Genomic DNA, 26,922 nt, shown 5'->3' on the forward strand with positions numbered 1-26,922 from the left:
TAACCTTAGTCAAAGGAGGCACAGGAAAAAAATGAGCTGCATTTCTTAACCTATGTAATTGGAAAAAATTTAAAAGATGACATTATTCAATGAACAGTCCCACTTTTAAAGGGGTTATCCATTGACCTTATTTCTGAAGAACAGTTTGGAAATAGATATCAAAATTTTTAAGGGCATAGTCTTTGATCCAGATTTTTCAGTATTAGGTATGTATCCCTTAATGATAGAATCAGACAATTTTTTAAATGTACATACAAGCATTCTTACTACGGTGTTACTGGTAAATTAAAAATATTGGAAATAGCCTAAATTTAACAATTACATTAATTTAACAGAGCCCTGTTTAAATTTTGTTACATTCACACAGTGGGAATTTATGTAGATGATAAAGACTGACATGAAATATGTTCCACAATACAGTGTTAAGTGAAAAAAAATGCAAAATCAAAAATATTGCACATATATCATGATTCCCACCCACCTGTAGTTATTTGGTGATTTTTTTATATTTGAATTTTCAGTAGTGAATTATCTGTCAAAACAGTTAAAACAATAAGTGTATTCTCATTTGAAAAAAAACAGGTGAAGTGTTAGGACGTACTGAGGGGCACTTACCTTTGTCTATTGGGAACTTCACCTCTCTGAATAGTCTGGTGGAAATAGTGGGTAAGGGACTGCCCAGTGCCTAATGCTGAAGGCTCAGTTAAGTATATTCTGCAGAGAGTTCAAATTGCAAGATAGCCTATATTTCTGATAAATTCTATTCAAACACTCAGTGGTGGCATTTTTTTCATTGTGGCTAGATTTAATAGCATAATAAAAATATAAATCAAGATTTCAGAAATCTTTTCCAAATAAAATAAACTCACAGACTAACAAAGTAAAATGATTACCTGTCTCCCTTTGGTTTTCTTTTTTGTAGTGTCTTCCCTTTGGGTCTTCTTTCGCTTCCTAAACAGGGACTCCCACCAGGTCCTGTTACCCGTATTGATTCAAGGCCTTTGGAAGATTTTTTAAATGTGAATTCCACTGGTTCTCCTTCTTTTAGGCTTCTAAATCCTTCCATGAATAATTTGCTCTGAGAAGAGCAGAAAAGGAAGAGAGAAAAAGAGATTATGATTATTATTAATGCTTTATAAACTATCTCATAATTTTAAGATTAACATAGCAAGACATCTCCAGTTATTCATTATTAAGTATAAAATCATTTTTTTCAAGTTCAGTGAAAGGCATACCATTTAAAAGTTTCCTTTTGTAATAATGCTGGCAGTGAAAGAATAAACTCATACCATTTCATAAAGAATCTGCCTGCTTCTGCTAATGCAGGAGATGCAAGAAGGCAAGGGTTGAATCAGTGGGTTGGGGAGATTCCTTGGAGGAGGAAATTCCAACCCACTCCAGTATTCTTGCCTGGGAAATCCCATCGTCAGTGGAGCCTGGAGGGCTACAGTCCATGAGTTCGCAAAGAGACTAAAGGGGACACAGCAACTAAACAACAATCACCCTAAAGTCCACCAATGGGAAACTGATTAAATACATTATAATAAAGCTATATAATGTAATACCACTGAGTCATTAAAAGATCTACATGTGTTAATGTGGGCAAGATAAATATGTAATACTGCTGAGTAGAAAAATTAAAGGGAAGAACAGTGTATCTACCATAATATTGTCTATACAGAGAAGTTTTTAAAAGGTACATGTTTACTTATATAGTTATGGGGTCAGGAATAACTGACAGCAAATTATAAAGTCATTCTCTCCAATCTTTTTTGGGGGGAAAGTGGGGAAGCTCTTGAATACATACATTATTGTACTGTTATAGCTTTTTTTTTTTTTTTGGAATTTGAAAGATAGCTTGATTTTTTTTTTTTAATTTCCTGATTGGAAAAATGTAACTTAGGTTACAAATAATAATCGGCTCTTTCAACCTATGTGCCAATGCAAACAATACTAAATTAGTTAGATCATTCTAATTTTATTTATTTTTTTGAATTCCTTGGTGTGCATTTAACAGATCTAGTTTCAGGTACCACGTAGCAGTTCTTAAAGACTTTTTTGAATTTGGGGGAAAAAAGGAAGCCAATCTGAATATGGTAGGTAGGAGACCCTGATTCAAATCCAATTCTTTAAGTCAACAGTCATGCAACTTTGAATGAGTCAATTATCTCTTTTTTGAATTTATCTGTAAATTTAAGGAACAGTGTTCTGAGGAACAATGGTTCGGAAAAAGATTTCATGAGAAAAGGATGCTGGTAAAATAAGTTTGTGAATTGCTGCTAAATGTAGTTTCCTCTTGGTTGGATCATGTATGTGTGTATGTGTGTGCTCAGTTGCTCAGTCATGTCCAATTCTTCTCGACCCCATGGATTGTAGTCTGTCAGGCTCCTCTGTCCATGGGATTCTCCAGGCAAGAATGCTGGAGTGGGTTGCCATTTCCTCTGCCAGGTGATCTTCCCAACCCAGGGACTGAACCCAGGTCTCCCAAATCTCCAGCACTGTAGGCAGATTCTTTACTGCGGTTAGCCTATTTAAGTCTCTGATATTTCATACTCTCCTCCACCACTAAAAAATCTTGTTTAACAATGTTTAACCCAGCAAATTCTCAACCTAATTGTTCCCAGAGACCTTTCAAGAGATATAACTATAGATGACTATAGTATTATAACTATAGTATGTTAGAGAAATATTTAGAGAAATGCTGAATCAGAGAAATCTCTAACTTTCCCAAGTTATGACTCTAAAGGCAGCTAAATAATTACATATAACCAAATAATTACATGGAAAAGATAAAACCAACACTTCAAATTCCAACGCAAAAGGAGAATACTCATTGTGAAAGTAAAACGATACACAAAACAGGGTTTTTTTTGCCACTTAATTTTTTTAATTGAAGGATATTTGCTTTATAGAATTTTGTGATTTTCTGTCATACATCAACAAGAATCAGTCATAGGAACACACATGTCTCCTCCCTCCCGAAACTCCCTCCCCATCCCACTCTTTTAGGTTGTCATAGAGCCCCCAAAACAGGTTTTGTTTTTTAAACAAGTTTTTGATGCAGGTAATCTGACACTGAGAAGTTCTTCATGTGGAAGTATAATTTGCCAGCACTTTTTCTGATGCTATGTAGGAATCAGAAGAAAAAAAAATCACCACTGCCTATACACTATACGATTGTTTAAAAATTGTTTTTAGAGCTTTATATAGTATTTTTAAATCTTGTATTTTTTTCTCCTAAGCTCCCTCCTCACTAATTATAAATAGTCCTTTACTTTCATTCCCTTTCTCCCTCCCCACTCTATAAAGTGCAGATTATCAGTTCAGATGAAGTGGAGCATAGGTCAACTACTACAATTAAGAAAAGGGAGAAATAACAGTTTTAATTAGAGCTATCATATGTTCATGCTTTGTTTGCATAATCAAAATTCTGTCACTTATTTCCTCATAGTTCCTAGTATAGGGGTGCACTTGATTTGATTTCATTTTCTACTATTACAATTCTTGATACAGATCATTTGTAATTGAACTGCTTTTCCAAATCTAAAGTAAAATCCTGCTCTTACTTCTATTCGTCATGATATTCTGAAAGAAAACTTTTTTCCAGTCTATCATATACTCCCATCCTTCCCCAAATGAGCACACAAGGCAATCTGGACTCACAATAATTGACCAAAAAAAGATCCCTAAGAAACTATAATGGCTTTGCAAGAAAAGGATGAGAATTAAGAGAATATTCTATCTTTGCTATTATACCAAAATTGCTGCTACATAAGTGGGAAGGATTTGTTGAAAGATAGAGAATTAGCTCATTTTATTTCTTCAAAAAAATCAACTTCTTGCCTCAGCAATTTTTATTAAAGTTGCCTCCATTTTTCCAGTCACACTGGTTCCAATCTTACATTTATCCAATCATTTATTGAATTGCGTGCATCCTTTCTTTCACCTGCCCCAACCATTTCATTGGATTGCCACTGCCCTACTTCTGGTCCTAACTACCTTCTGCCTGGATGAGTGTAGTAGTTTCCTTATTGGTATATTTCAGCATCAGGTCTCCTTTCTTATCCTTAGCTTATTCTACACCTGTATATGTTCTTTGAATAAACTGTAGCCAGTTGGTCTCCCTGTCTCAAAAATTTACAATACTTGTCTTAAACTGTAGGTGAGACCACTCACAATGTTACCTCTAGGTATATTTTCCACTTCCTTTTCCATTACTCTAATAAAACTGGCTGACTTAGCTTCCCTGATGGCTAAGTGATAAAGAATCCACCTGCCAATGCAGGAGAAGCAGGTTTGATCCCTGGATCAGAAAGATCCCCTGGTATGAGGAAATGGCAACTCATGCCAGTATTATTGCCTAGAAAATTCCATGGACAGAGGAGCCCGGTGAGCTACAGTCCATGAGGTTGCAAAGAGTCAGACACGACTGAGCGACTGCGCACACATGCACAACTTGTACTTTCCTAAACACACTTCATTTTCTCATCTCTGTATTTCAACTTAGGCTGATGGGGGTACATTATTCTCTTTGTCGTGGCTGTCTATCAAAATCTTATTCAAGAGTGAAGTATCATACTCATATGAACCTTTATGCATTCATTCTCAATTGCCCAGGTCAGAAATTCTCTTCTCTTTCACTTAATTGATTCTTTTATCTAGTTTTTACAATATACATCTACATGATGCGGTATTTGTCTATGCCTTTATTTGCACTTTTGGATTTATCTTCTCCAGAAGTCCAGGGACATATATATCTTAGTATTTCCCAAAGGACTTAGCCTAATACCTGCAAACGGCTATCATTCAGTAAGTACTTAAAGAATCCCAGATTTAGTATCAATAAGATCGTTGATGATTATTTAGTCCAAACCTCACTTGAAAAATGAGGTGGACTGAATTATAAGGGGTTAAGTGAATTGCTCATGCCAAGTCAAATTTCTCAGCTGCTACTTCTGCTATATAAAATAACTTCTATTTTTAGTGCCAAGGTGACACCACACATGGCACCTTTGGAATAAAATGTTGATAGGATTATAATGATTCATGGTAACACGTTATTCTCTGACTCCATTCAGAGGTTTAAAGTGAAAGTGTTAGTAGCTCGGTCACTTCCAACTCTTTGGGACCCCATGGACTGGAGACTGCCAAGGCTCCTCTGTCCCTGGGATTCTCCAGGCAAGAATACTGGAGTGGGTAGCCATTCTCTTCTCCAGGGGATCTTCCCAACCCAGAGATTGAACCTGGATCTCCTGCATTGCAGGTGGATTCTTTACCATCTGAGCCACCAGGGAAGCCATTTAGAGATTAATACGGATTTATTTTTCTTATTCTTCCTTCTTCCAATATTTTGTAATCACTCTCATTGATATGCTTCACAACACATGATATTCTGCATATAAGAACCAAGAAATGCAGATTTATGTAGATTTTTATTCAATCTACATGTAAGAGTTGCTTAAGGAGAAACATTTGGTGTTTGGGCTTACACTGTCATATGTGACATCTGTTTGGACAAAATAGGCATTTATTTTTTATAGGAAGGAATCACAGTTGTTGAATAAATAAATGAACAAAGGAATGACCGGAAAAATATAGAAGCATTTAGAAGCTGCAGACATGCCTGCTAAAGATATCAGGCACTTACAAAAGGGACAGGCTGATTTTTGAATGTGCACATATTGAATTAACCATGTAACACCTCTAAGATTCCCCTTTCTCCCACTTTCCTTTATTCCACATTTTAAAATTTATCTTGGAAAAAATTATTTCAGAATTATAAAAATACTGATGCTCAATTGTCTTGCTATATTCCCTTTCCTCCTCTCAATTGTTTTTAATTGACTTTCAAAGAATGATAGAAACATGGAGTCGAATCAGAGTGGTCCAAATACTATACTTTGTTTGCCAACTATTCTACCTGCGGTTCTAGTTAGTAATGAGATTCCTTATCTCTTTTGGCATATGCGTTTTCTCTCCAACTAGACTGGGAAGGCAATGAAGTGTTGCCGCAGTTTTATATGTGATTCTCCTTAGAGAAGCGTAAACTGACTTCCAACTTAAGATGGCAGGCTGAATAAACATGTCTCATGTTACTCTTTAAAAGCCATGAAAACTAACAATAAAATCATAAAAAGAAATAAATTCACAATACGGAAGAGAATAAGAGGAGTGCCATCAAGAAATAGCAGACTTAAAGAAATTTCTGGAAATTAGAGATTGCTGACTGATCAACCAAGTTGAAGGAGCCATACCCTAGGAAAACTCATAAAAGGACCTGCAGCAGAAGTAGCAACCAGCATTCCTAACAGAACTCAAAGAGACTGTGCTGAGACACTACATATACTATGAAAACAGAAGGGTTAATGGAAAGTTTGTATTTAGACTAGAGCCCATTTAATTCTCCCATCCCTCTCCCCACCTACACATGTGAAAACAGTCAAACAATATCCCAGTGCAAATAATGTGAGACTCTTCTCTTAGGAGACTAAAGGAAATATCTGGACAACTTGTGAAATATTGGATTCTGCACACAAATCTCTATTCATTCTGACAGTTAGGAAGCTGCTGGTAAATGAGCTGTCTCCCTACCTACCCACTCAACTTTAAATCATTCCTATCCCTTGTTCTTACATGTCCCCCATTCACACATCTGAAGGGTCAACCAAGAATCTCCAAACATGCAGCATAATGAAGAAAAGCCAAGATAAATGAAGAAACAAAAGAAATTTTATCCACCATCTAATTAATATCTCCAGATATTTGAGACAATATACTATCAATAAAAGAAGAACAAAAACAATCAGAGAAATTTAAAAATACACTCAGATAGTTAAAAAAGACTGTTGAAATTGTGAGAAATAAACATTTAAAAAAATCTCTCAGCACACAGAATAAACATAAATGAATCCCCAAAATATATGAAAGAAAGGAGAAACAAAGGATGAATCCAAAAGGGCAAATATCCAAACCTTGGAGTAGGGGATCCAGGAAAAAGAATACAAAAGCTGGAGGAAGATAAACTATGAAATGGATAGTATGAGAAAATTTCCCGGAACTAAGGGGAATGCCAAGGAGAAGCTTATAGTGGGTAAGGCATATTTTATGGAATATATATCATGGAAGCATTTACACGTGAGCTACATTTTTGCATGCGTGAAGAGAGAGTAACATTTCAATGGGGAGTGAAGACAGTAACCCAAAGTGAGCTGATGGTTTAACCATGTGCTTGTACAGCAGGAATAATTAAAAGATATTTGGGGAAGGCAAGAAGCTTACTTTAAGTGTATTAGTGTGAAAAGGGTGACCAAAATGAGTCTGGAAAATGCAAGTTAAGGCTAGAAAATGGAAAATTTTGACTGATATCCTAAGCATTTTATTCTGCGTAACATAAACAATGATATTTTTCTGCTCACAAGTTGCAAGATCAAATCCGTGTTTTAAAAAATGTATAACTTTTTTGGCAATACCATGGATGTATGGAGACATGAGGAATGTATGCCAGTTACAGGTGGATACCTGTTATAAGGTTAACAGTCACAGTCTTAGCAAGAGATGGTTACAACTGAACTAAAAAAGTAAAAAAAGGAACTGGTTTTGCAAACACATTCTGAGTCATACATATCACCTGCTATAAATTATTACTTGCCCCATGTAACAAATAATTGGTAAATGGATAGTTATGTTATACGAGTAACACAAACATCTTTGCAAGACTGCTCCAAGTGTTTCATCACAGAAAAGATTATCTGTTGATAACACTGTCCACTGGAAGACAGCAACTGTAAAAATCACAATTTGGCATTTTTTAAAACCACCACTCCCTGAATAGGCCAATTAATACTGTCTTGATAGTTGGCTTATTCTAATAACAACAGACTTAAGTGATTCACTTCATTGTTAGACAGTATAATAAGAATATAATTAAAAAATCAAGTTGTAGAAGAATTTCAGTCCAATAAAGCTGGGTGATAACAGGTTTGTTAGAAAAAAATTCTTTAATATCTGATAATATTAGGTAAAAGTGCTGAAAAGTCCAATATATTGTTTCTTTCAATATTTTTATATATTTTTATAAGGCAAAGACTATTTTTTCTAAGGTATCAGTGGAAAACTAAACAATTAGTGAAGGGCAAATATGCAGTAGAGATACTACACAATATGCATGAGTAGTAGTCAAGACTCTTAAGGACTATATGCTTTTGATCTGCACGCCAAGATACTCCAAGAATCATTAAGTCTGAAGTCTGAACAATAACAACAAAAATATCATGAGACTAAGTATTAGGAGATCTGGGATCTAGCCTTAGCACAATCTTGCACAACAAAATGGACAAACTGCTTACGACTGAATGGATCATCTTCTTTTCTGTTATAGGAAACAGGTCTCTATCCTTTGTTAAAACATATTTTTTAACTTCAATGACTTCACTCTGTCCATGTGGACATAAATTAAAACGAATGAGTATATATTTTTTAGTCAAAGCTCAAATTTCCCTTCATGCTTCCTTATTATTTCCCAATTTACTAAAGAAGAGCAAGACTTTAGTTCTTAAACTTAAGTCAACTCTCTTAACAAAACAGAAGCTAAAAGAAGTATGGTGGCGCTGTAGAAGTCAATGTTTACTGAGCTTTATCTAAACAGATAAAATTCAGTTTAGCCCCAGTCAAATCATTCAATTTCACATACATAGGATTAAAAATAGTGAGTTTTATACTTTTCTTGATATTAAAATAAATCTTAACTAAGTTCCTTCACCTGATCTGTACTTCAAAACTGAGAAGGCTACACTAAAACTGACAACACTGCTAGTCCAGTGGTTAAGAATCCACCTGCCAATGCAGGGAACATGGGTTCAGTCTCTGGTCCGGGAAGATTCCTCATGCCACCTAAGTCCATGCACTGCAGTTACTGAAGACCGCATGCCCTAGAGGCCATGCTCTGAATCAAGAGCAGCCACTGCAATGAGAAACCCAAGCACTGCAATGAAGAATTGCCCCTGCTGGCTGTAACTAAAGAAAGCCCACATGCAGCAACAAATAAGTAAAAATATAAAATAAATATATATTTTTAAAGTTTTTTTAAAAGAGACATAATGGAAAGCAGGCAGAGGTTAAAGCTGGATTTGAATACTGTTTTAAATCCTAATTCTACTACTTACAACCTCACATTGCATGACCAGAGACATGTTAAAAACTCCTGTGCCTAAGTTTCTTTATCTATCAACTGGGGAAAATAATATCATCAAGAAATAAAAAACCTCTACTACTCAGTGGACATGATTTTGAGCAAACCCCAGGAGATAGTGAAGGACAGGGAAGCCTGGCATGCTATATAGTCCATAGCATCAGAAAGAGTCAGACAGGACTGAGTGAACAACACCAGTTATTATTAGATTTTAAATAATTAATGTAAAATGCCTAGAACAGTGCTTAGCAGGCTGAATAGCAGCTCAATAAATGGTTTATACTATTTCTGTAAGCATCCACTCTGCATGTGGGAGAGAGGTAAAAAAAACAAACAGGTTCAAGAGTCTATTCAAAAACAAGCACTGTCTCCACTATAGTAAAACAGCATGGTCCTGGCACAAAAACAGATATATGGATCAATGGAACAGAATAGAGAATCCAGAAATAAACCTACACACCCATGGTCAATTAATCTTGACAAAGGAGGAAAGAACATACAATGGAGAAAAGACAGTTTGTTCAGCAAGTGGTATTGAAAGAGCTGGACAGTGAATGCAAATCAATGAAGTTAGAACACATCCTCACACGATACACAACTATAAAGTCAATGTCTTAAAGACATCATAACATTCCTAGAAGGAAATATAGACAAAATATACTTTGACATTAGTCATACCAATGTTTACTTAGTCTCCTAAGACAATAAAAATAAAAGCAAAAATTAACAAATGGGATCTAATCAAATTTATTAGCTTTTGCACAGCAAAGGAAACCATAAACAAAATGAAAAGACAACTTACAAAGTGGGAGAAAATACTTGCAAAATGCAGTCGACAATGGCTTAATTTCCAAAATATACAAGAGCTCATACAACTCAATAACAAAAATACAAACAAGTCAATAAAAAAAAAAAATGGGCAGAAGACTTAAATAGACAGTTCTCCAAAAATGTAGATGACCAATAAGATATTCAACATTACTAATGATTAGAGAAATGTAAATCAAAAGTACAATGATGTACCACCTCATACCAGTCAAACAGTCATCATTAAGAAGCCTACAAATAATAAAGGCTAGAGAGGGTATGGAGAAAAGGACAGCACACTACCGTGTTGGTGGGAATGTAAATTGGTACAGCCACAGTGGAAAACAGTATGGCGGTTCCTTAAAAAAACTAAAAATACAGTTGCCATGCAATCCAGCAATCCCACTCCAGAAAAAACTCTAATGCAAAAAGATACATGCACCCCTTTATTCAAAGCAGCACTATTTGTAATAGCCAAGACATTGGAACAACCTAAATGTCCAACAACAGGTGGATAAAGAAGATGTGGTATATATATATAGAATATTAATCGGGCATAAAAAAGAATACAATAATGTCATTTGCAGCAACATGGATGGACCTAGAGATTAACTGAAGACAGATATCTTCAGATATCTTCATTAACTGAAGACAGTCAGACGAAGACAGATATCGTATGATATCACTTATATGTGGAATGTAAAATAGGACACAAATGAATTTATTTATGAAATAGAAACTCACAGACATAGAAAACAAGCTAATGGTTACCAAAAAGGAAAAAGGGTGGGGGAGGTATAAATTAGGAGTCTGGAATTAGCAGATACAAACTGCTATATATAAAATAGATAAATAAGGTCCTACCGTATAGCACATGAAACTATATTCAATACTCTGTCATAAATCATAATGGAAAAGAAAAACAAAAACACAAGTACTTTCTGAATGCTTTCATTTGATCCAACCTACCCTTACCCCGACCCCCACTTGGCAAATGTCTGCACATTACCAAGTTTCAGTTTAAACATTATCTCATCTTTAAACTTTTTCATGACATTGTTGAGCAAATACAGGTACTTTTTAACCATATATGGCATATATCACCATTTTAACACCTACCATTCTGCATTATCATGTGTTTTCTTATAAGGCTACAAACTTCCCCAAAAGAAATACCATAAATTTTCATTTATATCCCCACCCCAAAACCATTCCTGAAACACAGCAGGGGTTTAATATACATTCAAGGCAGAGGAGGACGATCAGGCTGGTAGGGAGGGAGGAAGGACAAAGTATCTGTGACTCTGTCTCTTTTAGATGAGGACACTGAGAGGTAAAATCTGATTAGTGGTAGAGCCACGACTCAAAGTTAGATCTTTTGACACCAAAAGTCCTGTATGCCACAATGCCTAATGTAACATTCTCCAGAATATTTCAACTATCCTTCAATATGAAGGTCAAAAGATTAGGCTTAGAATCTTGAAGCTACAGGCCTTTGGCAGATCTCCCTACTCAACTCATGCTCTTCTTTCATCCCTCAATTGTTTGGTTAAATACTTTAAAAAAATGTTTGCAAAACTTCCTAGCTGATACATTGAATTGTAAGAGATCCCCTGGAGGAGGGCATGGCAACCTACTCCAGTATTCTTGCCTGGAGAATTCTATGGACAAAGAAGCCTGGCAGGCTACAATTCAAAGCGTCGCAAAGAGTTGGACGTTACTGAACGATTCACACTTCACTTCATCCATATTTAATCTATGTCTATTAAGAAAAAGTGATTAATTGTATTTGTCAAGATTTTCTTTTTGTCCTAAGTTATTTTTGTTCCAGTTCTATCAAGTGCTGTGAATAATATATTTAAACAACTTCAACTATGCTGGGCTTGTCTGTTTCTCTTTATAATTCTGTCAATGTCTGATTTATACCTTTCAGAGCTCTATTACCAGATACATATTTATGATTGTTATGATTTATTGCATGAATGTATGCTAAGTCGCTCCAGTCATATCTGACTCTCTGTGAACCTATGAACTGTAGCCTTCCAGGCTCCTCTGTCCATGGGATTCTTCAGACATGAATACTGGAGTGGGTTGCCATGCCCTCCTCCATGGGATCTTCCCCACCCAGGGATCAAATCTGTGTCTCCTGCAGCTCCTAGACTTCATTACAATTAAAAATTTCTGTTCTGCAGAAGACAGCGTCAAGAAAATAAGATATGCCACAGACAGAGAAAATTATGTGCAAAAGACACATCGATAAAAGATTGTTATTCAAATATAAAAAGAACTCTGAAAACTCAACAGTAAGAAAATAAACACTGATTTAAAAATGGGCCAAAGATCTTAACAAATATCTCACTAAAAGATATACAGATAGCAAATGAACACATGAGAAGACACTCCATATCATATATCATCAGGGAAATGTAAATTAAAATGAAATATCATTATATATCTATTAGAATGCCAAAATCTGGAACACTGACAATGCCAAATGCTGTCAAGGATATTTAGCAACAAGAACTTTTATTCATTACTAGTGGGAAGACAATTTGGCAATTATTTAAAAAAACTAAACATAACTCTTACCACAAAATCCAGCAACTGCATGACATTCCTTGGTGTCTACTCAAAGAAGCTGAAAATTTATGTCTACACAAAAACCTTCACACAGATGTTTAATGAAGCTTTACTCATAACTGTCAAAACCTGGAAGCAACCAAGATGTCCCTCAGTAAGTGAATGGATAAATACAGACAATGGAACATCTAGACAACCAAATACTATCCACCATTGAAAAGAAAGCAGCTATCAAGCCATGAAAAGACATGGTAGAACTTTAAATGCATATTATTAAGTGAAAGCAGCCAATCTGAAAAGGCTGCATACTGTATGATTCCAATTACATAATTTTGTGGAAACAGTAAAAAGATCATTATTTTCCAGGGGTCTGTGGGAGCGCGGCTGATTGAACAGCTAGAACACAGAAGACTTTTAGGGCAGTGAAAACACTCTGTATGATACTATAACAATGGTATATATCATTATACATTTGACCAAACCCCTAGAATGTAAAACAACCAAGAATGAATCCTAAGGTAAATTATGGACTTTGTACTATTACAATGTGTCACAGTAACACACAGCTATAACAAATGTGTGACTCAAGCAGGAAATGTTGATAATGGGGGAGGCTAAGCATGTGTGGGAGCAGAGGGTATATAGGAAATCTCGGTAGTTTTATCTCAATTTTGCTATGAACCTAAAGCTACCTTAAAAAAACAAAGTCATAAAGGATATAACTTAAGATGTCATAAAAATAATTTTTTTAATTAAAAAAATATAGCTCTGATTTTACTCAAAGTGTGGCAGGATATTAAGTCTATGTATATTATGAAAACTTGAAGAATGTACACTTTGAGACAAGTATTTCTTAACCTGTTCTTCATCATCCCCTCATAAGAAGCCTTTTTTATTTGTCTCTCCCATGAAATTTTAATAACACAGATATACTGATTATTAACTTATGTACTGTGGCTCTTTGCAGGGCCACAAACTAATACAATATCCAGGATTTTTTTTTTTGCTCCTACCCGTAAAACCAATTTACACATTCTTGAGATACCATCCTATTCGAGAATGCAAGCCGTAGAGCAACCACTGAAAATAATGTCAAAAGGTATAATCAAAAAGTCAATGGGTGAATTAAAATAGAACTTTAAAAATATCATACCAAGACAAAAGAAGGCAGAAATAGAATATAGGTACAAAAAAAAAAACAACCAAGATAGGGTAAACAAAAATAGCATAGTGATATCTAAATCAAAGCATATAAATAATACATTATATATACATAAACTTAACACTCCAACCAAAGCACAAAGATTGATAGAATGGATAAAAAGGCAAGATCTGACTATTGGTTGTTTACAAAAGATACAGAACACACAAAAAAATGTAGAGGATGGAAAAGACATGATGTGAAAGCAATAAGCAGTAAGAAGGCTACAGCCATGTTAATAACAGTAAATGTGACTTTAAGATAGAGTAGTACCAGAAATAAAAAAGGACATTTCAAAATGAAATAACACACAACTTAACAAGAAATCAGGGCTCCCAAGGTGGTGCTAGTGGTAAAGAACATGCCTGCAATGCAGTAGACCTGGGTTCGATCTCTGGGTTGGGGAGATCCTCTGGAGCAGGGCATGGCAATCCACTCCAGTATTCTTGTCTGAAGAATCTCACGGACAGAGGAGCCTAGTAGTCTACAGTCCACAGGGACACAAAGAGTCGGACACGACTGGAGGGACTTAACATGCACACATGCAATAAATCGTAACGACCATAAATAGGTATCTGATAATAGAGCTCTGAAACATATAAATGAAACATTGACAGAATTATAAAGAGAAACAGACAAAGCTCAATCATAGTTGGAGGGTTTTTAATATGTTATTCGAAGCAATTGATAGAGCTAGAACAAAAATAACTTAGGACAAAAAGAAAATCTTAAAAAATACAATTACTCACTTTGTCCTAACAGACATAGATATAAATATGGATGGAGTCAAGTATGAGTCACTCAGTCGTGTCCAACTCTTTGCAACCACATAGACTGTAGCCTGCCAGGCTTCTTCGTCTATGCAATTCTCCAGGCAAGAATACTGGAATGGGTAGCCATTCCCTTCTCCAGGGGATATTCCCAATTCAGGAATCGATCCCAGGTCTCCTGCATTTTGGGCAGATTCTTTACCATCTGAGCCACCAGGGAAGCCCATAAATATGGATATACAGATATTAGATAGATAGATAGATAAAGATAGATCACATACACACATAAACTACAAGATACAATTCTTTACAATTCCATATGGCCCATTCACCAAAAAAGAGTCTGCATTCATTTCAGATGATCTTACAGAGTATATTCTCACATCAAAACCATTAAAATAGAAAACAATACTAATTAAGAAATAGAAAAGTAAGTAAATGTAAATATTTGTAAGTAAACAAGATACTTTTGATTAAACTGGTAAAGAAGAAATTCCCCCAAATTAGGAATATGTTTTATATGAATGATAATGAAAAATACAACACAGCAAAATTTGTAGAATGTGGTTAAAACCATCCATAGAGAAAAACTTATAGATTTAAATGCTTATATCAGAAATAAAAGAGAGGTCTCAAATCAGTGTCATAGAGTTTCACCTAAGAATCAAGGAAACAAGAAAATCCAAAGTTAGTAAATGAAAAAATACTAAGAGCATCAGTTCAGTTCAGTCACTCAGTTGTGTCCGACTCTGAGACCCCATGAATTGCAGCATGCCAGGCCTCTCTGTCCATCACCAACTCCCGAAGTCTACCCAAAGCCATGTCCATCGAGTCAGTGATGCCATCCAACCATCTCATCCTCTGTCGTCCCCTTCTCCTCTTGCCACCAATCCTACCCAGCATTAGGGTTTTTCCAATGAGTCAACTCTTCGCATGAGGTGGCCAAAGTATTGGAGTTTCAGCTTCAACATCAGTCCTTCCAATGAACACCCAGGATTGATCTCTTTTAGGATGGATTGATTGGATCTCTTTGCAGTCCAAGGGACTCTAAAGAGTCTTCTCCAACACCACAGTTCAAAAGCATCAATTCTGCGGCGCTCAGCTTTCTTCACCGTCCAACTCTCACATCCATACATGACCACTGGAAAAACCACAGCCTTGACTAGACGGACTTCTGTTGGCAAAGTAATGTCTCTGCTTTTAAATATGCTATCTAGGTTGGCCATAACCCTCCTTCCAAGGAGTAAGAGTCTTTTAATTTCATGACTGCAATCACCATCTGCAGTGATTTTGGAGCCCAAAAAATAAAGTCTGACACTGTTTCCACTGTTTCCCCATCTATTTCCCATGAAGTGACGGGATCAGATGCCATGATCTTATTTTTCTGAACGTTGAGCTTCAAGCCAACTTTTTCACTCTCCTCTTTCACTTTCATCAAGAGGTTCTTTAGTTCTTCTTCACTTTCTGCCATAAGGGTGGTGTCATCTGCATATCTGAGGTTATTGATATTTCTCCCAGCAATCTTGATTCCAGCTTGTGTTTCCTCCAGCCCAGCGTTTATCATGATGTACTCTGCATAAAAGTTAAATAAGCAGGGTGACAATATACAGCCTTGACGTACTCCTTTTCCTATTTGGAACCAGTGTGTTGGTCCATGTCCAGTTCTAACTGTTGCTTCCTGACCTGTATACAGGTTTCTCAAGAGACAGGTCAGATGGTCTGGTATTCCCATCTCTTTCAGAATTTTCCAGTTTATTGTATCCACACAGTCAAAGGCTTTGGCATAGTCAATAAAGCAGAAATAGATGTTTTTCTGGAACTCTCTTGCCTTTTCAATGAACCAGCAGATATTGCCAATTTGATCTCTGGTTCCTCTGCCTTTTCTAAAACCAGCTTGAACATCTGGAAGTTCACGGTTCACGTATTGCTGAAGCCTGGCTTGGAGAATTTTGAGCATTACTTTACTAGCATGTGAGATGAGTGCAATTGTGCGGTAGTTTGAACATTCTTTGCCATTGCCTTTCTTTGGGATTGGAACGAAAACTGACCTTTTCCAGTCCTGTGGCCACTGCTGATCTCAAAAACGATAGAATGATCTCTGTTCGTTTCCAAGGCAAAGCATTCAATATCACAGTAATCCAAGTCTATGCCCTGACCAGTAACGCCGAAGAAGCTGAAGTTGAACGGTTCTGTGAAGACCTACAAGACCTTCTAGAACTAACACCCAAAAAAGATGTCCTTTTCATTATCAGGGACTGGAATGCAAAAGTAGCAAGTCAAAAAACACCTGGCGTAACAGGCAAATTTGGCCTTGGAGTACAGAATGAAGCAAGGCAAAGGCTAACAGAGTTTTGCCAAGAGAACGCACTGGTCATAGCAAACACCCTCTTCCGACAACACAAGAGAAGAGTCTTCACATGAACATCACCAGATGGTCAATTCTGAAATCAGATTGATTATATTCTTTGCAGCCAAAGATGGAGAAGCTCTATACAGTCAGCAAAAACAAGACCGGGAGCAGACTGTGGCTCAGATCATGAACTGCTTATTGCCAAATTCAGACTTAAATTGAAGAAACTAGGGAAAACCACTAGTCCATTCAGGTATGACCTAGATCAAATCCCTTATGAGTATACAGTGGAAGTGACAAACAGATTTAAGGGACTAGACCTGATAGACAGAGTGCCTGATGAACTATGGACAGAGGTTCGTGACATTGTACAGGAGACAGGGATCAAGACCATCCCCATGGAAAAGAAATGCAAAAAAGCAAAATGGCTGTCTGAGGAGGCCTTACAGATAGCTGGGAAGAGAAGAGAAGTGAAAAGCAAAGGAGAAAAGGAAAGATATTCCCATCTGAATGCAGAGTTCCAAAGAATAGCGAGGAGAGATAAGAAAGCCTTCCTCAGCGATCAGTGCAAAGAAATAGAGGAAAACAACAGATTGGGAAAGACTAGAGATCTCTTCAAGAAAATTAGAGATACCAAAGGAACATTTCATGCAAAGATAGGCTCAATAAAGGACAGAAATGGTATGGATCTAACAGAAGCAGAAGATATTAAGAAGAGGTGGCAAGAATACACAGAAGAACTGTACAAAAAAGATCTTCATGACCCAGATAATCACGATGATGTGATCACTCACCTAGAGCCAGACATCCTGGAATGTGAAGTCAAGTGGGCCTTAGAAAGCATCACTACGAACAAAGCTAGTGGAGGTGATGGAATTCCAGTTGAGCTATTTCAAATCCTGAAAGATGATGCTGTGAAAGTGCTGCACTCGATGTGCCAGCAAATTTGGAAAACTCAGCAGTGGCCACGGGACTGGAAAAAGGTCAGTTTTCATTCCAATCCCAAAGAAAGGCAATGCCAAAGAATGTTCAAACTCATAAATCAATATAATAGGAAAAAATAGAGAAAACTAAGAAACTCAAAAGTCAGGGCTTTCAACAAAACCAGTAAACTCTTACGTAGACTAATAATAAAAATTAAGAACAAAATTACTCAAAGAAGGGACCAAAGAACTAGAGCCTACATTGAAAGAATAATAAAGGATATCATGAATAAAAGATTGCCAATAAAATTGGAGACCCAGGAAAAGAGGACAGTTCTTTGAAAAATAGGACTTAACAGTTGAAAAAGAAAATAGTAACCCAAAATAAAATAAAACTCAACAAAAATTGTCAGCAAACTAGGAACACCCCGATCCATTAAATGACATGTATGAAAAAACCTAGCAAAATCAAACTGAATAAGTATTGAACACTTTCCTTGTCAGACTGGGGCTAAGCAAGGGTGCTCACTCTCAACACCTTTATTAAAAATTGTGGTGGAAGTCCTAGCCATTGCAATAAGAAAGGGGGAGGGAGAGGTAGAAATATATTTGGTCTTCATCCCAATTTCTGACAGAGCTCCTAAAAACCTTTGATTTTATTTAAGGTGTCTTTTGTTATGTTAATAAGGTAACTTTGGGATAGCATCCTAGGGGGAGGCTGGTTACCAAGGAAACCAACTCTGTGATTAGAGGGTTGGAACTTTCACTCCCCAACCTCTCATCAACTTCTGGGGATGGGAGAAGGGCTAGAGATTGAGTTCAGTTGCCAGTGGACAATAGTTTAATCAATCATGCCTTTATATTGAAGCCTCTATAAACACCAAAATACTGAGTTCTGATAGTTTCTGGTTTGATGAACATGAAAAGGTGATGGAGAGTGGTGTGCCTGAAGAGGTCAGAGAAGATCTGTCCCTCTTCCCACACACCTTGCCCTATGAATCTCTTCCACTGAGTTGCTCCTTACTGATACTCTTCTATAATAAAACAGAAATCTAATAAGTAAAATGTTTCTCTGAGCTCTGTGAGCTGCTCTAGCAAATTAACCAAAATCAGAGAGAGGGTCATAAGAGTCTCTAATCTAACAGTCATTAGGTCAGGAGCACAAGTGACAAGGTAGACTTGCAACTGCCATCTGAAGGGGGATTGCAGTTCGAGAGGACTAAGCCTTTAATCTGTGGGATATGATGCTATCTCCAGAAAGACAGTGTCAGAATTGAGTTGAATGTAGTACACCCAGTTGGTATCACAGAATTGCTTGGTCGTGTGGTCAAAAAATCCACAAATCTAAATTGGAGCCAGAATCTTATGGAACAGTTAAAACTATCATAAATTGTTGGTAGGAGTATAAAATGGTAGGTCTACTTTGGAAAAAACTTCTGCAATTTTTAATAGACTTAAATATATGCCTGTCATATGGCCCAGTATTTCACTCCTATGTTCTTATTCAAGAGAAATGAAAACATGTCCACCCAAAGATTTGTATGCCAATGTTTATAACAGGTTTATCCACAATAGCTAAAACCTAGAAACAGTGTCAGTACACCTCAATAAAAGAACAAATAAATGAACTGTGCAATGTATATACAACAGAACAATACTGAGAAATAAAAAGAAATGAACTACTAGTGTGCACATCACAATAATTGTCAAAAACTATAAAAGGTCTTTGCAAATTAAATGCAAATTAAAAAATTAGCCTGCTAAAAAAATTTCAGATTATGGCAGAAGGCATAGTACTACAGATTCACACACAAAGTACAGTTTATTATTCAAACCAGTAGTAGTAACCAGGGACTATCTGCCCCTTTATGCTGGTTCAATAAGTCCCTATTCCTACAGGGTGATGTGAAAAAGGTCAAATAAAACTTACACACTGTGGGTTGCATTATAAGAGAGAAACACTGACCTTAGGGAACCTGAGTTTTTATAATGGGCAGTAAGCATTACCCTTTACACTGGAAGGAAATATCTGTCTCTATGTTCAAAGGCTGTTTGCTATATAAGTATGCTTGAAAATATAGCCGAGAACAAAAGAGTGTCAGTGCCTCACATATAAAACAGGCAGCAACCTAAGAAACCAAGAGAAAATTGTCTCCCAATGGTACTGAGTGAAAGTAGATCTATACAAAAAGAGTACAGAATTGACAAGGAAGGACATAAGAGATCCTTCTGGAGCAATAATAATGTTCAATGTCTTAAAAGTGGCTCAGGTTATAAAAGTGTAGTCATTTGTCAAAGTTACTGAATCATGAACTTACAGCTCATGCATTTCATTGTATATCAATTTTTACTCAAAAAAGACACTGAACTTTAGTTAATGATCTGCATGCTGAAGGATTTAGGGAGTAGTACATTGATGTTTGCAACTTCTTTTGAAACACAATAAGAAGACAGATTGATAGATCCATATTAAAAGATGTAGAGTTAAATGAAAAAACAAATTAGGAAAATGCTAACTATACAAGCTAGATATTGCATATAATGGTTTACTGTTAAAATTCTTTCAACTTTTTTGTATGTTTCAAATTTTTCATTTAAAAATATTGTAAAAATACATCTTTGATAAAGAGATACTTTGAGAGAGATGTTGCCATTCTTAAAACTGTTTTAAAGTATTAAGTTGAAATGAAAGTTACCATTATTATATTTATAAGGCATTTAATAAGACCAGTTTGTATATGGCACTATATTGGTGATCACCCTCTAATTTTAGAAAATTAAACATTCTAGTGACTTCAGCATCTGACATTTTTAGGGACTGCCCTGATGGTCCAGTGGTTAAGAATCCACCTTCCAATCTGCGTGGGACTCAGATTTGATCAGGTTGGGGAACTAAGATCGCACATGCCACAACTAGAGAAAGCACACACACTGCAATGAAGACCCAGCACAGCTCCCCCCAAAACTTCCCCCCAAATCTGCCATTTTATATTACTTGTATAATTGGAAAAGGGGAGAGGTGGATGGTGGGGAGAAAGAAAAGATGAGTAAGAAATAATGAATATAAACATGATTGGAACTGAGAATAAATGAATACAAGAACTTTGGAATGAATTAGCAGAATTATTTCCAGACTCTACATTCTGGGCTGCTGCCTGAATTTGAAAGGCAACAGGAAGGTGATTTGGACAACAGCACAGAAGAGCAAAGATCTTGAACCTGAAGAGGACAACTAAGACAGGAATACTGCTCTCCATCTTAGCACATATTCTGAGAGGAATGACATTTGGTCCTTTCCTCCAAGGCAGTTTCTGCATGGAGCTGATTTGGGTTTAAGAACAATACGCTATTCACCTTTTACTACAATGATCATTGGCAGGGATGAGTAGCAGAGAAGATGAATTAACAAGAAGCACATCCACTTTCCCTTTAGAGCTAAGGAAAAAATTAGGAAATTCTCAAGCTGCACAGACGATAACAGAAACTCCGAACTTATCCTTCTAGGTTTATCCAATGCAGAAAAAAAATCAATAACTCAGGCTTTCCACAACTCCCCTTACTTACCGCCATCAGAGGCCCTTTGAAAGAATGACTCTAAAACTTTGTTACTGAAAAAACTCTGGAGTTCAGAGAAATACTTCAGTAATTCTACAATAATTGATTTGAATTTTTATTTTTAATTATCATTTTTAAGTCTGTACAGATCTATAACTTGCAACAATCATAATATACACTTAAATTAAGTCAGTAGGATGTCTAACATATTACTCAGTGCCACTAACTTTACACATTTTGGTGGGGGGCGTGCAGATTTCAGAAGTTTCAACTAGTATCTTTCAGTGCATATATTAAAACTTGGGCTTCTGATTTAAAACAGTACAGCCTTGTATTGCTCTTTCATTAAAGCTTCTGACTTGTTCAAGGCTACTCACAAAAAAATAAGAGCAATTACTTCTAGAGAACATGTGATATATACAAATGTGGCAAGACCCAGCCATATAATGTAAACTGTCAGCTGTTCATTAGCAAGTGAACACATAATAAGCTTTGTTATGATATCTTAAGTGTTCCTCTGAGCTGAATATCAATGCGATGTGAGCTGAAAATAACTACTTTTAAAGCTAAAAAGAATTTTCTATTTCTTCCCTAAAAGTAGGACATTTAAAAATGTGTTGAAAAAGTGTATACATAAATAATATATCTGAATCACTCTACTGTACACCTGAAACTAACACAATATTGCAAATCAACTATATCTGAATAAAAAATAATAATTAAAAAATGTTGAGTCTTTAGAATTAAGGCAAAACACATTTCCATTATACTGATAACAAACTAGTCAATCGTTTCCACTATGTGAATCCAAATGTGTCTAAATCTTTCACATAAAATCATCATTTAAAGGCAAGAAAATATTATACCATTATTTCATGATAGCATATTCTGTTTTGAAAATAAAACTTGCTCAAACATATATATATATTTCAAATAATGAGGCTGAACAAAGTGTTTGTATGGTCACTGTCAAGATACAATATCATTTTCTAAAACAGAATGAAAATAAAGCGGCTAATTTATTTTTAAAGGAAATTAAACAACTTACTGGTTTGGAAAACAAAGTTATATCATTTCTTTAAAAAGTACTAAATGGAGTATTTTGGAAAACAGTCATGGACAAGGAAAAAGCTTACTGAGTTAGCATGCAGTGTTGCAATGTCCCTGGGCTTACCAAGATAACACCAGCAGTAAAATTACAACAAAGTTTTAACATAAAGCACAAAATAAATGCAAGTTCGATAAAAAAAATTTATCTAACTGAAAAGGTAGTAAAATATTTGAAGTATTTTTTTAATGACAAGATAAAATAAGAATAATATAATTTTTAACAAGATATTTTTTAAAAATACATGTTTATTTTCAACCAAGACCATTTAAGTTAACCAAGGAATCTGGTTGTTTAAAAATCCCAATTGGATGTTTATAATTCAAAAATCAAGGCAGCTGTTAAATACTGCCAGTCATTCAACACAGAAACAACAATGTCCTACCATTCTCTCAAGCGTCTGAATCTTTCTTGAAAATAATGAACTGCTTTTGAGGAAAATAGTTCCTATCTTCAATACAATATTAGTGGGTTTATTTCTACAACATTTTTTGAACACATGCATTTTCAATAAGTTGTCAGGGGTGAGTGTCACTTTGCAAGTCAAATACCCATAAACTTTGAAGCTGTAAGGGAACTTAAGACATATTGTTCTCTTTTTTATGCCTTTTCATACGAAGCTATTTCAAATTCTAAAAGATGATGCTATTAAAGTGCTACACTCAACATGCCAGCAAATTTGGAAAACTAGCAGCGGCCACAGGACTAGAAAAGGTCAATTTTCATTCCAATCCCAAAGAAAGGCAATGCCAAAGAATGTTCAAATTACCACACAATTGCACTCATTTCACATGCTCGCAAGGTAATGCTCAAAATCCTTCAAGCTAGGCTTCAACAGTACGTGAACCAAAAACTTCCAGATGTAAAGCTGGATTTAGCAAAGGCAGAGGGGAACCAGAGATCAAATTGTCAACATCTACGCATCACAGAAAAAGCAAGGGAATTCCAGAAAAACATCTACTTCTGCTTTATTGACTAAGCAAAATTAGGCTAAAGCTTATATATAGTGGAAGTGAGAAATAGATTTAAGGAACTAGATCTGATAGACAGAGTGCCTGAGGAACTATGGACTGAAGTTCATGACACTGTAGAGGAGACAGGAATCAAGACCATCCCCAAGAAAAAGAAATGCAAAAAGGCAAAATGGTTGTCTGAGGAGGCCTTACAAATAGCTGTGAAAAGAAAGGAAGTGAAAAGCAAAGGAGAAAAGGAAAGATATACCCATCTGAATGCAGAGTTCCAAAGAATAGCGAGGAGAGATAAGAAAGCCTTCCTCAGCAATCAATGCAAAGAAACACAGGAAAACAATAGAATGTGAAAGACTAGAGATCTCTTAAAGAAAATCAGAGATACCAAGGGAACATTTCATGCAAAGATGGGCTCAATAAAGGACAGAAATGGTATGGACCTAACAGAAGCAGAAGATATTAAGGAGAAGTGGCAAGAATATACAGAAGAACTGTACAAAAAAGATCTTCACAACCCAGATAATCACGATGGTGTGATCACTCACCTAGAGCCAGACATCCTGGAATGTGAAGTCAAGTGGGCCTTAGGAAGCATCACTACGAACAAAACAAGTGGAGGTGATGGAATTCCAGTTGAGCTATTTCAAATCCTGAAAGATGATGCTGTGAAAGTGCTGCACTCAAAATGCCAGCAAATATGGAAGACACAGCAGTGGCTAAAGGAACGGAAAAGGTCAGTTTTCATTCCAATCCCAAAGAAAGGCAATGCCAAAGAATGCTCAAACTATCACACAATTGCACTCATCTCACACGCTAGTAAAGTAATGCTTAAAATTCTCCAAGCCAGGCTTCAACTGAAATAGCTCAACTGGAATTCCATCACCTCCACTAGCTTTGTTCGTAGTGATGCTTTCTAAGGCCCACTTGACTTCACATTCCAGGATGTCTGGCTCTAGGTGAGTGATCACACCATTGTGATTATCTGGGTCGTGAAGATCTTTTTTGTACAGTTCTTCTGTGTATTCTTGCCACCTCTTCTTAATATCTTCTGCTTCTGTTAGGTCCATACCATTTCTGTCCTTTATTGAGCCCATCTTTGCATGAAATGTTCCCTTGGTATCTCTAATTTTCTTGAAGAGATCTCTAGTCTTTCCTATTCTATTGTTTTCCTCTGTTTCTTTGCATTGATTGCTGCAGAAGGCTTTCTTATCTCTCCTCACTATTCTATGGAACTCTGCATTCAGATGGGTATATCTTTCTTTTCTACTTTGCTTTTTGCCTCCCTTCTTTTCACAGCTATTTGTAAGGCCTCCTCAGACAGCCATTTTGCTTTTTTGCATTTCTTTTTCTTGGGGATGGTCTTGATTCCTGTCTTCTGTACAATGTCACAAACCTCCAACCATAGTTCGTCAGGCACTCTATCAGATCTAGTCCCTGACATCTACTTCTCACTTCCACTGTGTAGTCATAAGGGATTTGATTTAGGTCATACCTGATTGGTCTAGTGGTTTTCTCCAGTTTCTTCAATTTCAGTCTGAATTTGGCAATAAGAAGTTCATGATTTGATCCACAGTCAGCTACTGGTCTTGTTTTTGCTGACTGTATAGAGCTTCTCTATCTTTGGCTGCAAAGAATATAATCAATCTGATTTTGGTGTCGACCATCTGGTGATATTCATGTGTAGAGTCTTCTTTTGTGTTGTTGGAAGAGGGTTTTTGCTATGACCTGTTTGTTCTCTTGGCAGAACTCTGTTAGCCTTTGCCCTGCTTCTTTCTGTACTCCAAGGCCAAATTTGCCTGTTACTCCAGGTGTTTCTTGACTTCCTACTTTTGCATTCCAGTCCCCTATAACGAAAAGGACATCTTTTTTGGGTGTTAGTTCTAGAAAGTCTTGTAGGTCTTCATAGAACTGTTCAACTTCAGCTTCTCTGGCATTACTGGTCGGGGCATAGACTTGAATTACCATGATATTGAATGGTTTGCCTTGGAAACAAACAGAGATCATTCTGTCGTTTTTGAGACTGCATCCAATACTGCAGTTTGGACTCTTTTGTTGACTATGATGGCTACTCCATTTCTTCTAAGGGATTCCTGCCCACAGTAGTAGATATTATGGTCATCTCAGTTAAATTCACACATTCGAGTCCATCTTAGTTTGCTGATTCCTAGAATGTCGATGTTTACTCTCATCATCTCCTGTTTGACCACTTCCAATTTGCCTTGATTCATGGACCTAACATTCCAGGTTCTTATGCAATATTGCTCTTTACAGCATCGAATCTTGCTTCTATCACCTGTCCTATTCACAACTGGGTGTTGTTTTCGCTTTGGCTTCATCCCTTCATTCTTTCTTATTTCTCTACTGCATATTGGGCACCTACTGACCTGGGGAGTTCATCTTTCAGTGTTCTATCTTTTGCCTTTTCATACTGTTTATGGAGTTCTCAAGGCAAGAATACTGAAGTGGTTTGCCATTCCCTTCTCCAGTGGACCACATTCTGTCAGACCTCTCCACCATGCCCTGACCCACCTAGACAACATATTAAAAAGCAGAGACATTACTGTGCCAAGAAAGGTCCATCTAGTCAAAACTATGGTTTTTCCAGTAGTCATGTATGGATCTGAGAATTGGACTATAAAGAAAGCTGAACACTGAATAACTGATGATTTTGAACTGTGGTGTTGGAGAAGACTCGTGAGAGTCCCTTGGACAGCAAGTAGAACAAACCAGTCAATCCTAAAGGAAATCAACCCTGAATATTCAGTGGAAGGACTGATGCTGAAGATGAAGCTACAATCCTTTGGCCACCTGAGATGAAAAGCAGACTCACTGGAAAAGACCCTGATGCTAGGGAAGATTGAAGGGAAGAGGAGAAGGGGATGACAGAAGATGAGATGGTTGGATGGCTCCATCGATGCAATGGACATGAGTTTCAGCAAACTCCAGGAGATAGTGAAGGACAAGAAAGCCTAGAGTGCTGCAGTCCATGGGGTTGCAAATAGTTGGACATGACTGAGCGACTGAACAATTCTTTTTAAAAAATAATTTTATTTATTCATTTATTTTTGGCTGTGCTGGATCTTCCTTGCTGCATAGTTTTTTTCTCTAATTGTGGTGACTGGGGGCTATTCTCTAGTTGCAGTGTGTGGGCTTCTCATTGCCGTGGCTTTTCTTGTTGTGGAGCACAGGCTCTAGGTCACTCAGGCTTCAACAGTGCATGCAGCCTGTGCACTCAGTAATCACAGCCTACCAGGCTCTAGGGCATACATTCATCAGTAGTTGTGGCACATGGGCTTAGCTCTTTTGAGACATATAGAATCTTCCCAGATCAGGGGTCAAACCCACATCTCCAGCACTGGCAGGAGGATACTTTACGCCTGAGCCACCAGGGAAGCCTAGGCATCCCATTCTTGAAAGATACATCTTTTGTACAATCCATGAAAATTCAAGAGCATAAAGAAATTAAAGAACAT

The 26,922-nt window shown here is 36.6% G+C and overlaps 1 protein-coding gene across 5 annotated transcripts in view; it reads right to left on the reverse strand.

Moving 5' to 3' along the window:
* Positions 1-26,922, reverse strand: part of LIN28B (lin-28 RNA binding posttranscriptional regulator B) — a 138,467-nt gene that overhangs the window by 52,125 nt on the left and 59,420 nt on the right. For all 5 annotated transcript variants that reach the window (XM_081529358.1, XM_081529356.1, XM_081529360.1 and 2 more), the window contains one exon: positions 894-1,078. In XM_081529358.1, the coding sequence (XP_081385484.1) occupies positions 894-1,078 (185 nt within the window). The remainder of the gene's footprint in view (positions 1-893; positions 1,079-26,922) is intronic.

Source organism: Giraffa tippelskirchi, chromosome 9, assembly GCF_054371585.1.
Source record: "Giraffa tippelskirchi isolate mGirTip1 chromosome 9, T2T-mGirTip1v1.2.pri, whole genome shotgun sequence".
NCBI classification, from domain to species: Eukaryota; Metazoa; Chordata; class Mammalia; order Artiodactyla; family Giraffidae; genus Giraffa; species Giraffa tippelskirchi.